Raw genomic sequence first — 17,364 nt, 5'->3', positions numbered from 1 at the left:
TTGGAAGAGGTCCCGAAAGAAGAGAGACAAGGGGAGGAGACAAGTTGGATCTAACGCGCAGCTGGATTCCTCGAGCTCCGATAAAAACACACTTTCGACTGGCATTGAAGGGCAGGCGAAGGGAGCGGTCGAGTAACTTGAGGAGTTTGCAGAAGGAAGAAATGGGATAGCGCGCGATTAGCTGGGGGACTTATCGTTAGGACTCGACTTGCGCACGAAAGGGGACGCGCATCAGATTGGAAGACCAAGAGATTGTTGGGCTGGCTAAACTACACTGCCAGAGAAAGGATAGGCGAACTTCACTCATTCCGGCTGGATCACTCTCTTCGTCGATTGGCGCTGCGGACCCTCATTATTGTCTTGAAAACCCCTGGACATGACTGCCGTCTTGGTGGCTACTAGCACGACTACGGGACTTGAACATCACATTGGAAATATTAGCTGCGGGCCCGGCGGCGCATCCATTCGGAATAACAGTCTAGCAGGAGACGAGGAAAGATTGTTGCTAAGGATACGACCAAACACAGGGCAAGCTCGTCAGGACTTGTTGACTGGATCGCCAGGGTTTGCTATGTCGCAGACGCGCGGGAGAGGGAAGGCATCCGTGACCGCTAAACTTCCCTCCTCTGCGGTTAAAGAACATGCAACTGGGAGAAATGGAATAAACGGGTCTACGGTGAAAAGGAAAGCGAGTAAGACTGCCCTTTCCTGCGCTCTCACGATACGTCGGTGGTATCCATAATTTCGCTCCTTACTAATATTTACTGGTGCTTTGGCAGTTGATTATGATGAGGATGTCGGGGGGTTTCAATTTACTCGCGCGGGTAACATCAAAAAGCCGAAGCAGTCGAATGGAACTGTACCAAATGGGATTTTAGAAGGAAGCTCGACACCAGAACTGAACAATGCTAGTTCAGCCGTGCGGCAGAAGAAGAAGTCGACGCGAAAGCAGGCTCCGAACGGCGTGGTTGAACCCTCTTCAGAATCTGTTGATAGCAAATCTATGAAATCCAAATCTAAACGGCCGGCTCAGGAGATACCCCAAAAACAATCAAAGTCGCAGAAAAAGATACAGACACCAGAACCAGGACCCTTATATGTACCTAAAAAACGAAAACTCGAAAATACGAAAGATCCGGAGTTACGGGAACCTAAACAGAAGCAACAAGATAATGACGAAGCAATCCAGAGCACACCCGAAGATCTACGAAACGTCGGCACGAAAATTGCATTACCATTTGCAGACACGCCTGTCATTCAGAGAAATAAAGATATGAGAAAGGAGAAGAGTCGTAAAGGTCAAAGAAGAAGTAGTTTGAGTCTTCGGGGCCGCAGAGCAAGCTCCTTGATAGATAGCGGAGTGTCAAATGGTGCGGCTCTATTCCTTCGAATTATATACATATACATGAATACTAACGTGGATTCTCAAATAGCTTTACCACATGACAAGGTTGACACAGCGCATTTCTATAAACATATAGCTAGTGAAGGTCTACCAGAACCACGGCGAATGAGACAGCTGCTCACATGGTGTGCTACCAGAGCCCTCGGGGAGAAACCAACCGGATCACGGTCGGAAGATGAAAGTGCGAGATTAGCTGGTATGTTATACCGCTCACCCGCAATACTAAAAACTGTCTATTTACAAGTATTAATTTACATATTATAGCTCGTGTTATTCAAGAGGAGCTTCTCAAAGACTTTGCAGACAGATCAGACCTGACAGACTGGTTTAGCCGGCCAGAAGAAACGACCCCTGCAGTTGTTGTTAAGAAGCCAAATCCAAAGAACATACAAAATTCAGACAAAATAAAAGAGTTAGAAGAACATATTCGACGGTATGTTCTCTTTCTCACCTTATGATATATGCACAGAGCGCTAATTGGATATTTGTAGCCTTCAAGCGGAACGCCAGTCTCTGGCTGCTCTTCTACGACCTCCATCGATACCCACTGTAAACCCGTCATTAGATACCCCTAAGCAACTTACAACTGCACCAGAAGACAAAGCAGAGTCTCGGCCCCATAAAATATCAACAGTTAACCCATCACTCCTCGATCCATCGCAGAAACCATTTTTGAATATCTTAAATCATTCACCGCCAGAACCGAAAGAGCGCTCTCTGGATGCTGCAGCCTCGAGCACCAGAATTGACACCTCCATAGCGTCAATATCGGAGCGCCTAACGCGCCTCACCACTTCTCTAACGCCAACTCTCGATTCCTTTGCGGCTGGTATACACAATGTTGAGGTATTCCGACAATCCGCCGACAATCTTAGCGGCCACATATTACGAATATGTGCGCAAAGGCTAGAAGAGAGAGATTTATTGCAAAGTAAAAATACTACGGGGTCATTGTCTGAAGGGAAAGAGGAGGGAAGTAGCGGAACGCAGGAGGTAGTAAACAGTGAAAGGGAAGATTTAAGCGATATTCTAAGAGCCTTAAGTAGGCTTGAGAGGAGATGAATATAACAACTATTACCCTTTCGTTTTAATTGGTGTGCTGGTGTACAAATTTTGGTTAAGCACTGGGATTTTGTTTTTTCGCTCTTTTTTTTGGAGGGGGATGGGACGGAATGAATTAATCACTAAGTCGCGTTAGATACCTTTTGCTTCTGCCCTGCGTTGTTGCTGTTTGCTTGTATATATCTATGATACCAACATGACGTGAAGAATGAATTTATACCAAAGCCGTTTGATGGATATATCGCAACTCAACTCCTCTTGCTAATTGAAAATGAAGCCGGAGAGCTACCCAAATAAAAATAAAGCTGATAACCCTGGAGAACACCAGATATAAGGAACATATTAGACCAATTCAATATTGTTATCAGTCGCTTGCCCTCCTATTTCGCTGCCAAACTTCATCCATACCACTCTTCCCTTTGGTCTCGGGAACCCACCATCCGATAAAAGACCCCAGTATCACTGCCATCGCAGCGAAAAGCCAGTAAATCTGTCCGTGGCCTCCCATATACTCATTAAGACTCGGGAAGAACTGGGCAACGATGAATGTGGCAATCCAACTTGATGCTAATGCCCAACTTTGTGTTGCTCCAACTGCTTCTGGTCCAACTAACTCTGAGGCTAAGATGAACGGCACAGGGCCAAGGCCAACTGCAAAGCTTGCTACAAACAAGAGTGTTGCAACGGCTGAGAGTACTTTGAGGTTGGATGCTATCCCTATAGCAAGAAGCATGGACATACTGCCCATCCCTGCTATGCTGAGTAAGATGCATGTTTTGCGGCCTAGTTTATCGGATAATGGGGCACAAACGACGGTCATTATCAGGTTAAGACAGGAGACCAGTACCGTTAGAAGTGCCGCAGTTGTGGGTAGAATGGTAGAGAGAAGTGAAACGCTGTACATGACGATACTGTTGATGCCGGTGAATTGCTGTGTGAGCATTATTGCAATGACAGATATTATTGCAGGTCTATACACCGGGTCTAATAACGCTCCAAGCATGGTCACTGGTTCTTTGAAGCGGGCCACAGTTACCGGTGTTGAGTTTGCGAGAAGGGATTCTTCTTCCTCTGTCTCGGCAGCTACAGAATGACCTCGGCCAGAAGAGGTGGAAGTCTCCCAAGTTCTGACTTCTTCACTAATGTCTGCCGTTGGACCTCGTATTCTTTGAAGAACCCTTTTGGCTTGAGCTGGATTCTGGTTATCTGCAAGCCAGGCTGGGCTTTCAACAACAAATACAAGGCCAATGAGCTGAATTATGCCGATAAAGCCGGCAACTGAAAGAATGACACGCCACGTGTGGCCTTTGCTGAGAAAGTATCCTAGGCCCTGCGTCATTAGTATTCCAATATTGGCCATTACCTGAGTGACGGCTCCAAACAATCCTCTGTTGTTTGTAGGAGAGACTTCGGAGACATAGATCGGCCCAACCACGAGGGAAGCACCTGACCCAATGCCAGATAAAAATCTCCCGGTCACAAAAAGCGGAATGGGAAACGCGATAGTCTCAGCGATAGGGCCAAGGATGAAAAACACTGTCGTAGCTCGAAGAACAAGCAGCCGCCCATACTTGGTGGAAAGAGGCCCGGCCAAGAGGGCTCCCAGAAGTCCGCCAAGGGTATAGCTCGAAGATACTAAACCAAACACTGCCGGGCTCATAGGCATACATTGGGGCAGATTGGACGATGAAATATGATCCTTCTCGCATGTTATGACAGCCTTAGGAGCATTAAGCTCGGCCTATAACCGGTGGAAGTGCATGTCAGCTAGTGCACCTGTAGAAAAAGGAGGTATATAATCTGCGCTCTCAAGCCTACTGCATCAAACGAAACAATAGAATAGGATTATATTTACCAGATGATATCCAAACTGGAGGGATCCAAGTGTTACTGTACTAATGAGGAAGATGAGGTAAGGAGATATCACGGTGGAAGGCGAGGCCATTTTGGTATTTGGAAGTATAGGATATTTGGCGTAAAAAGGGAGGATTTGCCGCAGCCTTCAACATCCACTGGGCCGGGCTCTGCTACAAAGGCAGTGTTCAAGCATTTGGTTCATGCTGCGCCGAAAGACGTTGTTGTTGATGAAGTGACGTTGAGAGAATACCGAGGTTGTCATGATTAGTCAGCAGACATATTCAAAAAAAGGGGTAGTCTATTGAGGCGTATAAATGTTGTACCATCTGTGAGTATAGCTCAAGTCTATTTGAGGAATTAGTATAGACATACATAAGGTGAATATCTATAAGTACATCGGTATGGCTATGTAGAAATAAAAAAACAAAAGAAACATGAAACAATTATCGCCAGTTTTCAAAGGGGGAAAATGTATCTTCTTGGACTATCGAGTGGACACGATTCGATCATTGGAGTTGTGCATATGAATTTCATGGCCAACCATGAACTGGCTCCATCCTCCTTTTTTAGCCAAGCCCATCCATTGAAGGGCTGGCATCTCCTCTAGGGCAGAAACATCCTGATCCTGGAGAATTCTGTCTGCAAACTCTTTGATATTAACATTAAGAGTACTGGAGTGTGTGATGACTTCTGGTTGGCCCAAGCCTATCATTTCGGTGCCGAAGATGGTCCTCACGATATCTTCAGCAATGTGTTCGAGCGGAACGATGCCTAGGCTTCCGCTTAGACCATCAAGGGCTGGTTTCTTTTGGAGTTGTTTGGCAAGTGAAAGGAGTTCATCTAGAATCTCAGTCGGAGCAACGGATGTACCACCAGGGGCTTTTGTCGGGCGATGCAAAACAGCTTTCAAACCAACTTCATTCGCTGCGTTGGCAAGTACTTTCTCTGCAGCCCATTTGGAGGCAACATATCCATCATGTCCATTGGTCGGTGGAGAGTTGAATGAGTATGCGGAGACTCCGCCAGACGAAACGAAGTGGATAGGGACATTGCGAGGGTGTGCAATCTTGACAATTTCTTTGACACTAAAGACGTTGATAGCACGGAGGTGATAGTAAGAATCCCAGAATGAACGGTTAGCACCAAGATGAAGGATTACGTCAGCTTCGCTAGCTAGAATAATTGCTTCCTTTTCAGATAGGCCAAGACGAGCTTTATCGAGGTCACCGTGTTTGATATTGATCTTTTTCTTAGGGTCAAGGATGCGAGTAAGGGCAGAAATACCGTTCTGGGGACGGACAGCCACGGCATATATTTTGGAGATACGGTCATCCGCAACTAGGTGGGCAAGAACATTCTTTCCAAGGACTCCAGTGGCTCCGGTCATCATGACTACTATGTCCTTATGTTTTGGAGGGGAGATATCAGGGTTCCGCGAGGGAAGTGTTGGTAGGGCAGTTTCTGCATCCCAATCCAGTTCCTTGGCACCAAGGGCATCCTCAATCAAACAAGCCATGCTTCGAAGCGTTCCAGCATTCATTATATCAAAAAGTCGAAGGCTTACACTGAAGCTTTGGCGTATCATCGCTTGTAATTTAACAAGCATAAGGGAATTTCCTCCAGCATGGAAGAAGTCAGAACCGGGTATCAAAACACGTGTGGCAGGAATGATGTGGTTCCAGAGGATTGCAAGCTGGGCTTCAGTCTCCGTAAGTCCAATGATCTGTTCTGTGGATGCATTTCCCACCTCTGGGACTGGAAGAGCTAGCACAGCTTTTCTGTCCACCTTGAAATGCGTTGTAAAAGGGAGATTGTCCAAAGCGATGAAAATAGTAGGGATCATATACTGGGGCAGTGGTAGCAGTATTGGAAGACGGGTAAGCAGGTCATCGCGAGGTTCAGCATATGTTGCGGAGAAAACAACATGTGCTACCAGAAAGGTAGAATCTTGTTTTCCACGTAGGGTCACGACAGCGTGTGTAAGGGCACCAGCGGAGGCTTGAAGTATGGTACTTTCAATATCTTCAAGCTCTATACGTACACCACGTAGCTTGATCTGGGTATCGCCATCTATTCGGCCTTCAAAGAAAAGTGCGCCTTCTTCAGTAAGGCGGCCTTTGTCGCCAGTTCGATAGACCATGCCGTCACCCCCGAAACTGTTTTGAATGAATTTCTGCTTCGTGAGCTCATCATTGTTCAAGTATCCAGACGCAACACCTACACCTCCAATGACAATCTCACCAACGAAACCGAGAGGCAGTGGGTTCATCTGAGAGTCAACGATAGAAACGGAGTAATTGGGTAGCATAAAGCCGACTGGCGCCGGATGCCCTGTTATCATGGAGCGGTATGGAAGTTCAACTTTGGCACAAGACATTGTGATTTCTGCGGGACCATAGCTGTCAAGGAGTCTGATAGGCATTCCCAACTTGCGGAACTCTTCGATTACGGCATCTGAAGCAACCTCGCCTCCAAGAAGGGCACACTTCCAAGTTTTACATTTCAGAAGGTTATCTCGTGCATATCGGAACCACATCAGGTACTCAGATGGAGTTGTCGCGGTATGAGTTATTCCTTCAGAAGCCATGATGTTGGTAATTGAGATAGGATCCCCACGCTGCTCTGCTGGAACCACATAGAGAGCACCACCATGGACGAGGGCAGTAAAAATTTGCTCAAGCGATTTATCAAATGAATATGCCGTTTGGTGCAAAACATAGGAGGCAGTGCCCTTAAATTCAAATTGCTTGGAACAGCCTTCTAACTGTTTAATAATATTGCTGTGATTTATGTGAATACCCTTGGGAATTCCTGTGGAGCCACTGGTAAATAAGACAACAGCGAGCTCATCCGGTTTCGCGAGATTTGGCATAGCTTGACCACTGGTAGCCAGGCTAGAGACATTAACCACCACAGCGTTCGGAACCTCAAGATGTTTAACGTCTCTTAGGGTTTGGCTATGAGCAATGATCACACAAGGCCTGGCTTGGTCAACGATGGCCGCGAGGCGAGGGAGAGGAGAACGGAGGTCGAGAGGAACATAGACTGCCCCAGCACGGAATATAGCCAGTAGTGAGCAAACCCAGTCAGCAGTGGGCTGTTGGAAAACGGCTACCTTATCCCCTCCTATGACCTTAGTAGCAATAAGGGCGGCGCAGATGGAGTTGACACGGTCTGCCATTTGTGAGTAAGTCATTGTTTTCCCCGTACCGTCCTTGAGGCAGATATTGGTTCCGTATTGAGATACCACATTATCGATATGATGCATTACGGTAGGTGCCCATTCGTATTGAAGAGATCGACCTGTATTAAATTAGGCTTCATAACGTATATTTAGAAGATTTGGAATTAGTGACTTACCACGGCCAACTTCGAGGGCGTTGCTGATCGTCTGGCTATCCCATACATCTGGAACACTCCAATCTGCGGTTGGGTTATTAGCAAAAGCTGTCAGGAGATTCACGTAGCCATTCAGCAAAAGCTTGGTATGCTGTGCCGTGTATAGTCGTTTCTGAAGCCGAAGCTCAAGACGGGTATCACCAGCAGCATTTTCAACAATATCAAGGGTCATGTCGTAGCCAGTCCTAGCAAGATGCCATTTCTCACCAACAGCATCAAGACCCATGTACTTTTGTCTCTCTTGAACACCCTGTCTGTAGTCCACGAAAACTTGGAATATGGGAGTGGCCGTCGCAGAGCGAGGGATCTTTAACTCGTCTAGGAGAACGTCAAATGGCAGTTTAGAATGAGCAAGCCCCGTGTACACTTTGTCGCGAACCTGCTTCACTGCTTCTCCAAATTTTTTCGCAGCATGGCGTTCGAAGCGAACTGGAAGGAGGTTAAGGAAGAATCCAAGAGTATTGATAAATTTGTCATCAGTTCTGTTTGCATCTGCAACACCAATGAAGAACTCATCACAATCATCTAGCTGGCGGAAGATGAGAGTTTGCAGAACTGCGAGATAGAAGTGGAACGTGGTTGAGCTCAGGAATCGAGAGGCAGCCTTAATTTTTTTGGTCAATGCAGGCTCAATACGGACATCCGCACTATACGTATCGTAGGTATCCAGCGGCAAGCGAGTGCTGGTCTTTGCAAATGGGAATAATGGGATCGGGTTGAGATTGCGGGGGATAATTTCACGGTAATATGCGAGATCCGCATTCATATTGCCATTTTCCCAATCTTCGCGCTGCTTTCTTGCAAATGCTCCGTATTGAGAAGACTTGGGAATAATAGGGAGCTTTTGGCCTTCATAAGCTTTCTCGAGGTCGCTATAGAACACATTAAAGCTGAACCCATCCATGCCAATGTGGTGGCATCCGATGACGAGGTAGTGCATTGTATCCGAAGAAGAGAGCAGTGACACTTTCATGGTTTCCCAGTCCCCTATATCCCATACATGGGACCTGAGCTCATCAAGCTCTCTGTAAGCAGCAGATTCGTCCTTGCAGTGCTTGACCACTAGTTTGACTGCAGATGTTGAAATCACTCCCTGCATCGGACTCTCCATATATTCACCAGTTGAAAAGTACCTTGTTCGTAGAGCATCATGCCTTAGAACGACAAGCTCTAAGGCCCTTTCCATGTCCTTAACACGAATACGGCCGCTAAGCCTAACTAATATTGCCATGTTGAACGTTGTTTTATCATTGAGGGCTTGGTTAAGGAACCAAAATCGTGATTGTCCAAATGACATCTTCTCAGTGACTTCTGATTTTTCTCGGCGGCCCAAACCTTGTTGTATATTGCTATTTTCAACGGCCAATCTTGGCTCATCGCCTAAAGGCTTAGCAGGTGTCTCTGTGATTGCGGTGATAGTAAGAGGTGTGGAGTGTACTAAGCTAGTGTTTGGCGATTTTGACTGGGACTGGGTGTCCTGGGTGACGCTAGGAGAGCTATCTATCGCTGCTGGTTTGAAAGAAGGATTAGGAACCTCTTTTGGCGGAGTGGGATGGCCATTGAGGTTTGATTTAGTCCCTTTAGAGCCAAGACAGGGGGTTAGCTCAGGAGATATCTTTTGTATGGCATCGTTTAAAAGGTCAGAGATAGAGGAACCGCCTAGAACCTTGAGAACAGGCATATCAATATCAATTTCCCGGATGAACCATGTCCGGATTTCGACAGCAACAAGGGAGTCTACACCCTGTTCTACCAGGGAATCTGTTGCGTTAAAAACATCCTCCTCCGGGATGCGCAGCATCTTCTTAATTCTTCGTGTAAGGCCAGCTATGAATATATTCAGTTACTGTATGCTTAGAAAAAGGTGGTCGCAAAACTTACACTGCATGACTTCGCGAACTTCATCCTCCGTAGTTGCAGTAAGAAGTTGAATCCTAACGGGAATCTGAGTAGACGAAGAGCCATCTTGTTTGGCGGAAGTACGCTCTAGAATGAGGTGTGAGAACTTCATGTCCTTCAAGTAGGATGCCCTGATATCCCCGTCCGCATATGTTGGAACAACACCTGAAACAACTTCATGACTCTCTGTGGTTCCCGGTCGCCCCCTTACAATTGCCTCCGCAAATAAGGTATGAATATCCTGTTCAGAGACATTCCTATAACCAGATCGTGAAAATTGGTCAATGTCTAAGTTCTCAGCACGTTCGAAATAACCAAGACCAATCAGCGATGAAATAGCGATAACCGACGCTGAGAGGCCTTTACGGCGGCGCTGCAGGCCGAGAGATTCCATAAAGCTGTTGGCACCGATATAGTTACTCTGGCCTGCGTTTCCAATTAGAGCTGTGATGGAAGAAAATAGAATGAAGAAGTCAAGGGTATTCTCTGAGAAAAGGTTATCCAAGTTAATTGCACCAAGGACTTTTGGCCTGAGGGCTGCCATGAGATCCTCATAGCTCATCTTCTGGAAGAGACTATCAACAAGAACCATGGCTCCATGAGCAACACCACCAATGGGTGGCATAGTACGGCAGATTTTGTTATAGCAAGAATGAAGAGCATCGGCGTCCGTGATATCCCTGGGAGTCGTTAAAAATTGTCGATATTTCTACAAAGGATATAAACTTACAGTGGCATCGATTTGATAGTTGCCCCATATTCGTCTTCCATACTCTCAATCCACTCGGTGTTGACCTTTGGCCTCCTGCTAGTAAGAACGACATATCTAGCTCCTCTGTTCACCATCCATTCAGCAAGGGACTGGCCCATCTCACCAGACAAACCAATCATGAGGTATGTCTTTTCGGCGCTAAATAGATCAGCATAGGGGTCGATAGGCTCGACTGTGAGAGAAATTTTGTTATCTGTTACCCAGTCGATAACCATCAAGTCCTTAGTTCTGTCAGAATAACCCGGGACTCTATCCAGAGGCAAGGTAGATCTATTGTAAGGGACCGAGAAGTTAGTGGTTTTAGCAATATCAAAGCCTGTAGTTAGGATTTTGGAAACTAGTTCAGCGTTGGAGCCGGGGCGCTTTGCCACACTATTTCCGAAGAACATAGATCGGTCCGATTGTTTGCAACAAAGTGGAAGGCTGTCTAGCAGATTAACCATAGTCTGCTTGTCTGAGATGCTGGAGAAGTTGATGAAAGTAGATATTCTTTTTGGCAATTGTTTCTTCAGCAAGCGACGAGGTGTTTTGGGGTGTATATAGGTCCACTGAGGTCCCTTCTTTGAAGTTTGGGTAGTCGTGAAGAATACCTGAATCTTCTTCGTTGCTGCTTGTTTGCTGATGGCAGCAGCTACAATCTGATCAGGATCATGCACTAATATGGTACTATTTGCTGAGATATCCGCGATAATCAAATGGGCAACGAGGTTGGCAGCAACCGAAAGAATGACTTGTTCTGGGTTGGGTGTTCCGCCGTATGGTATAGTCCAGGACCTTGGAACATGAACAACCGAGTTGCTTCGATCAGAGAGAGCAATGACGTGTTCACCACAATCGTCTGTGCCATAGCACAAAAAGAAGTGGCCAACCAGAGGTACTTCCACAGATTGAAGTAATGACTGGGATACAGTAATTTCACTGTCGCTTTCGGACCTAGTGGTGGGCTTGAGTGGAGAGGGCTCACAAAGATTGTAGGAGTTGCTTTTGCTGATTAATTCAATATTGGAGTCTCTGGCTGAGGCTTCGTGGGTAATACGACGCTTGTATGAATTATATCGATCGTTGATCTTATCTGCGGATATTAGTCTTGGTATGTAGATCTTATTTTTCTCTAGGTGATACTCTGATTCGTCGCTCCACAGAATAGAATCAGGTACAAGTTGATTGTTTGCTGCTTGGAGGTTAAGATGTCGGAGCAATGTTTCCGCAAATAGTTTGGCAGAGTTTGAGTCGAGCACATCCACATCAAGGGCCTGGAAATTGATTCCAGAATACTCTCTGCGAAGCGTTCGCGCCATGCCAACAAGCATACGGGAGTATGGACTCTCTGACCTGTTACCCTTGGTCACCCAAAGGATTTCTCTGGGAGTCGAAAACACCTCTTTGACACCCTCAAGTTTCTGAGGCTGGTCATCCATAAGCTCTTTCATGATTGGAACATCTAGCTCGGCTAAATTCAGCACAGTGGCCACAGCCTTGGTGTCACTATTGGAAAAATTATCGATGCAAGTAACATTCCTGATCGAGCTGAAGTGTGAGCGTAGAATGCTGCTGCACTCAGTAACTATGTTAGCAACTTCCTCGGTTTTCCCTCCAATAATAACAAGGTTCTCCCGCTGTGGGTGGGCATGTTCAAGTGCAAGGGGATCTCGAAGGGTGTAAATTTGGGGATCGACAGCCTGGGTGGCCATAACAACCAGATGGTCTATAGAATCAATATTGGGGGTTAGAGCATCAATTCCTGACCATCCAGTACGTTTATACACCTTATCCCATTCCTCTACAGGTATCGTTGGGCCCCATGGGCGACCTGTTTCAGCACCACACCACCAACCGGGGAAGCCAGACATGGAGAATCCCTCTCGCAAGCTAGGGAAGTATGTGGCAACTTCCATGTTAATTAGCCAACCACCAGGCTTGACTAGTTTGCGTACATTTGACAGGGTCAAATCAATATCAGGGCCAACATGAAGTACATTTGACGCAAGTACCATATCATAATGACCTTCGGTAAATCCTTGTTCACTTAGATCCTTCTCCATATCAAGGGTTTTAAAGATCATGCGGTCAGAGTATTGGCTGAATCTTTTCTCCGCTGCTTCAAAGAAACCAGAAGAGATATCAGTGAAGGTATAAGTTGAAAAGGCTTTGTCGAGAGTGGGTAGAATCATTCGTGTTGAACCACCTGTGCCAGCACCAATTTCAATGATATTCATACGCGGGTATCTGTATGCAACTTGGGCGGCAAGATTCGCTTCCCATTGATTAGTAATATCAAGGCCAATAGCTTCTTCATAGAAGCGATCGAGGATGTTGTCTTTCAAGGTATACTCATGAATGTTCCCACGAGTGCGAATAACATGTGCAATATTCTGGCCAACAGCTCTGAGAATAGAGATATCAGCGCGATCTACACCATCAGCAACAAGGGACTCCACAAACTCCAAGGTATCATTGACAGCCTCAGGTTCGACGTAAGGGTGTTCTCCATTAACAACCTGCTTGTGTACAAACCTACACCATCTTAACATATATTTGAAATGTGAAAGAGTTTCTTCTTCCTCTTTGGTGGTAATGGAATTGAGGAGTTTATTAATCCAGTAGAAAGAGAACCGTTCCGAGACCTTTGCTATATGAGCGTCAGGTTTGGATAGTCGATTTGGGGCGGCAACAACTCCATCTGGCTGGGCTAGGTCATAGATGAGGTTGGAGAACAGTTTAACATCATTCTCCTCGGAGGCTTTGGCCAATGGGACAAGAACAATGCCTTCAATTTCCATGAGAACTCCATTTTTATTTGGGGCAAATACTTCAATATCAGCTGTTGGAGTATCATGGGTCTCACTAGTAACAACAGCTTGCCAAGGCCAGACGATTTCTTCTCCTGGAGGGAACACTGCCAATGATGGGTTAATTGATAGGCGGTTGATCTTAGTGGGCACATGGATAGACCAGAGTCTATCATCTCCAGGGGAGCTAAATGCAGCAAAGACGGCCTGAAAGCTGGTATCCACGAATCCTGGATGCATAAGGAAACTATCTTCCCAAGACCCGCCACGGGAATCAGTGATTTCTCCAACAGCTGCATCTTTTCTACGTAGGATGGAGCTGATTGCCTTGAAGGGCGGCGAGTAGTTGTAACCCATGTCTGATAGATATTTGTAGAATCGGTCAATATCGACACTTGCCATGTTAAATTGAGGGACCTGGGAAACTGAGAGCGCATCAACAATTGATTCACCAAAACGGATGGATATCTTCCCCTTCCCATTTAAGGTTAAAGTATTATCACCTTTGGGGCATGATGAAATTTGGAAGTTTGCACTAATCAACTCAGGTTCTGATGACAAGACATTGAGGGTAAAGATGATTTCAATACCAGCAGTGTCATCAAGGAAGGAAATAGCACGAGCAATGTCCACATCCTCGAGCTCGATAAGTTGCACTTCCCGGTTATTTGAGAGGGTCATTATAGCCTCAATAGCCATGCACACATACCCAGATGCTGGGAAAACATTCTGGCCCTGTAGTCTGTGGCCGGGTATCCATGATATTTCCTTAGGGAATAGAATATTCCTCCACTGAATTTGAGTCCCCGTGCTGCCTTCAACAGCATTTACACCTAACATAGGATGGGGCGCCTCACGGGTGGTGTAGGAAGTAGCCACTCGAGAATCAAGCCAGTAGCTCCTAGTATGATCCCAAGAGTACTCAGGAAGCTCCGCTGACAAATTTCTGCGCTGAGAATTTGCAGACATGAGTTTATCATAGCCTCCAAAGTCAACTGCAGCAGAACCGAAGCACTCCCAAATATAACCGAGGGCAGCGGAAAATGCCTTCACATCATCCACTCCGCGCGACAAAAGCCCAGTATAAGGCGTACCACCCACACCAGTAGCCTGCTCAAGGTTTTCTAGGCATGGGCCCTTCAAAGCCGGGTGTGGCCCAATCTCGATGACCAAGTCAAATGGGCCTGACTCCTTAACAGCAGTAATCCCAGCTTGTGAAAATAGGACCGTATTATTCATGTTGTCAGCCCAATACTGACCGTTGAGGTCACTACTGGCCATCTTCTTATCAGGAATGACGGAGGAGTACCACGAGACGGACGAGTATCCTTCTTTATATTCAATGCCACATGTATGCATTGCCTTCAAGTACATTTCTGAGCACGAGTTCATGTGGAAAGAGTGGTAAGCAGTATCAACCCTGAGTTTTCGGACAAATTTAGATTCATCCTTAAACACCACCTGAGCTTTGTCAATAGCATCCCCGTCGCCAGAAAGTGTAACGCTAGTAGCAGCGTTGCTTGCCGCAACAGTGATACGGCCTTCAAACTCATCGAGCTGGCAAAACTCCTCTGCATCTTCAAGAGTAGTTCCAACTGCCATCATTGCGCCCTTCTTTCCAGAAGGAGACCTAGCAAATTTTGCGTAAAGACCACGGTAGTAGGCGACACGGATCGCATCTCTGGCAGAAATAAATCCAGAAGCATAGGCAGCTGCAATTTCTCCAGATGAGTGCCCGATAACTGCATTAAACTCCAAATTGGTCCCAGCAGCCTTAAGCAAGTCTACCAGGACGATTTGAACGGCAGTGCAGAGAGGTTGGGAAAGTGCAGCTTCTGAAAGGCGAGATGACTTGTTATCAGCCTCAAGTTCACCTTGGATTGACCAGTTTGGTCGATCGCGCTCAGGGAGCTCCTGAAGCGACCTATCTAGGCCTGCGACAATGTTACGCACATGGCCAGATGTTTTGATGAGCTCGCGACCCATAGTTGGCCACTGCGCGCCTTGACCAGTAAAGACGCCTAGAACTGTTAGTTTCTCCGGCCCCGAAGATCGAACACCAATGCTGTCTTTCTGGTTACGAGCAGCATCGATGCCAGCAACAAGATCAGTTGTCATTCGGCCGGAGATGGCAATCTTGTATACTAAGGCAGAACGGTGGTTCTGCAGAGTCCAAGCAACGTCGCTAATATCAGGAGCATTTTCAGCGCTTAGATATTGCGAAAATGTCTCTAACATCCCCCTAAGACTCTTCTCCGAGTTGGCAGAGAAAGTAAGAGGTGTGAAGAGAGATCTTTCCGTTTCCTTGCAAGAGGCCTGGTTCTCAATTGGATCATAGCTTTCAAGAATTGCATGCGCATTAGCACCACCAAAGCCGAAACTGTTGACAGAGGCACGCATAGGTTGGCCAGCTGGTGGAGAAGGCCATTCGTGGCTTGTGGTTGGGACTTCCAAATTCGTGTAGAAAGGCTTGACTTTCTCGGCAATCTGGTTAAGGTGCAAGTTTGGCGGAATGGTCTTGTTTTGTAAGGCAAGAGAAGTGCCAATAAGACTGGCAAGGCCGGCGGTACCCTCAGTGTGGCCGATGATAGTCTTGATAGAACCGACCCAGAGCTTCTTTTCGGCTACTTGGCCATCGTTGAAAAAGGCTCGGCTGATTGCCTCGGCTTCTTGTGGATCTCCAGCTGGCGTTCCAGTTCCGTGAGCATGGAAATATTGAGGCTGGTCGTTGGGATTCAAGGGATCAAGACCGGCCTTCTTGTATGTTTCTCTGATCAAGGCAGTTTGAGCAAGGTTACTCGGCATAGTTATACCGGTAGTGCGGCCATCTTGGTTGAATGCGGTCTCCCTGATCACACACTCAATATTGTCACCATCTTTTATGGCCTGGCTCAAGGTTTTCAAAACTACAGCTGCAAGACCTTCACCTCTTGCATAACCGTTGGCACCTTGGTCCCACATTCGTGACTTTCCATCAGGAGAAAGCATTTTCAATTTACTTTCCGCAATATACATGCCTGCATCATCATTCGTTAGCAATTAGCTCTAGTTTCAATCAGCCAGTCAGGGATCAAGGACATACCAGGGGTGAGAATTAAATTCGCTCCACAGGCAACTGCAACATTGCAGTCACCACTTCTGAGAACCTGCACAGCTTCATGTACAGCCACCAATGAAGATGAGCACGCCGTATCAATGGTCATGGACGGCCCATGCCAATCAAAGAAGTAGGAGATACGGTTCGCCATGATAGCACGAGATATACCAGTAGCAGCATACTGGGGTAGGCAGTCCCAGTCCTTAGCCAGCATGCCAGCCCAGTCATCACACATGAGCCCAACATAGCAAGCAGTAGAAGACCCACGGAGGCCTTCCATGGTGACGCCAGCGGCACACAAAGATTCGTAAACAGTCTCTAGCAGCATACGCTGCTGTGGATCGATAGCCTCACATTCGTTTGGTGGAATATTGAAGAAATTTGCATCAAATACTGCAGGGTCTGCCTCGAGGAAGTAAGATTTAGTGACGTTGCTGGTACCGTGATGGGAGTTGTCTTTGTGGTGCCACACATCAGCATTAAAACGGTTGTCGGGAATAGGTTTAGAAAGGTCGCGAGGCTCTTTTAGTAGTTCCCATAGTTTTGACGGGGTGGTGCTATTGCCGGGGAAATTGCATGCACTCCCGATAATAGCGATAGGCTCCTTGCGTTGAGGCATGCCGGTATAATATGCAGTTGATTAGGATTTGGAGAAAAAAGAGTGAAGTGTAATGGACCGGAATTTTCCCATGGGGAAGAGCGAAAGTACAGGCTAATATTCATCTCAGTCTCATTGTCCCCTTTGCCTTGATACGCTCGCAGAAGCTGTGCAACGCCAACGACTGTGTATTCGGTGTGTTAACACAGCCGAATCGGTTCATACTGGGGCCCTTAGTTTGGGGCAGCAGTGAGGAGTGTTGACCATGGTCCAGATACTTCCATGGCCAGGGAACCCTGCGTCCATCTATTCTTAGATGCGATACAGGGGGCCTTTGGTATGGTCCATAAGAGGGAAATGGTGAGCTGTAAGTTCTGGGCCTCAGCTTAAGTAAGTAGCACAGTCCTATCTGTTCGATACTTTACTCCTAGCCAGTATCTATATCTTTTCGAACGTTATACCGTTTCGCTGTTAAAAGAGTCGCGG

At 46.6% G+C, this 17,364-nt stretch overlaps 3 protein-coding genes across 3 annotated transcripts; 1 reads left to right on the top strand and 2 right to left on the bottom strand.

Moving 5' to 3' along the window:
- Positions 1-376: 376 nt before the first annotated feature.
- Positions 377-2,467, top strand: MCYG_00467 (Mis12-Mtw1 family protein; the record flags this gene model as incomplete). Its single annotated transcript, XM_002850317.1, has 4 exons — positions 377-692; positions 780-1,370; positions 1,670-1,838; positions 1,897-2,467. 4 exons carry the CDS (start codon positions 377-379, stop codon positions 2,465-2,467), a joined length of 1,647 nt encoding a protein of 548 aa, XP_002850363.1.
- A 364-nt stretch (positions 2,468-2,831) lies between these two features.
- Positions 2,832-4,412, bottom strand: MCYG_00466 (sugar transport protein 8; the record flags this gene model as incomplete). Its single annotated transcript, XM_002850316.1, has 2 exons — positions 2,832-4,208; positions 4,323-4,412. 2 exons carry the CDS (start codon positions 4,410-4,412, stop codon positions 2,832-2,834), a joined length of 1,467 nt encoding a protein of 488 aa, XP_002850362.1.
- A 396-nt stretch (positions 4,413-4,808) lies between these two features.
- MCYG_00465 (polyketide synthase) lies at positions 4,809-16,899 on the bottom strand (the record flags this gene model as incomplete). The annotated part of the gene is made up of 6 exons (XM_002850315.1): positions 4,809-7,627; positions 7,685-9,550; positions 9,605-10,302; positions 10,353-12,804; positions 12,913-16,200; positions 16,266-16,899. The coding sequence occupies 6 exons, from the start codon at positions 16,897-16,899 to the stop codon at positions 4,809-4,811; spliced, it is 11,757 nt and encodes a 3,918-aa protein (XP_002850361.1).
- Between the last annotated feature and the right edge of the window lie 465 nt (positions 16,900-17,364).

This window comes from Microsporum canis, genomic scaffold, assembly GCF_000151145.1.
Source record: "Microsporum canis CBS 113480 supercont1.1 genomic scaffold, whole genome shotgun sequence".
In the NCBI taxonomy this organism is placed as follows: domain Eukaryota; kingdom Fungi; phylum Ascomycota; class Eurotiomycetes; order Onygenales; family Arthrodermataceae; genus Microsporum; species Microsporum canis.
Note: the sequence above shows the minus strand (reverse complement) of the source record. Positions and strands in the feature narration are given on the sequence as shown.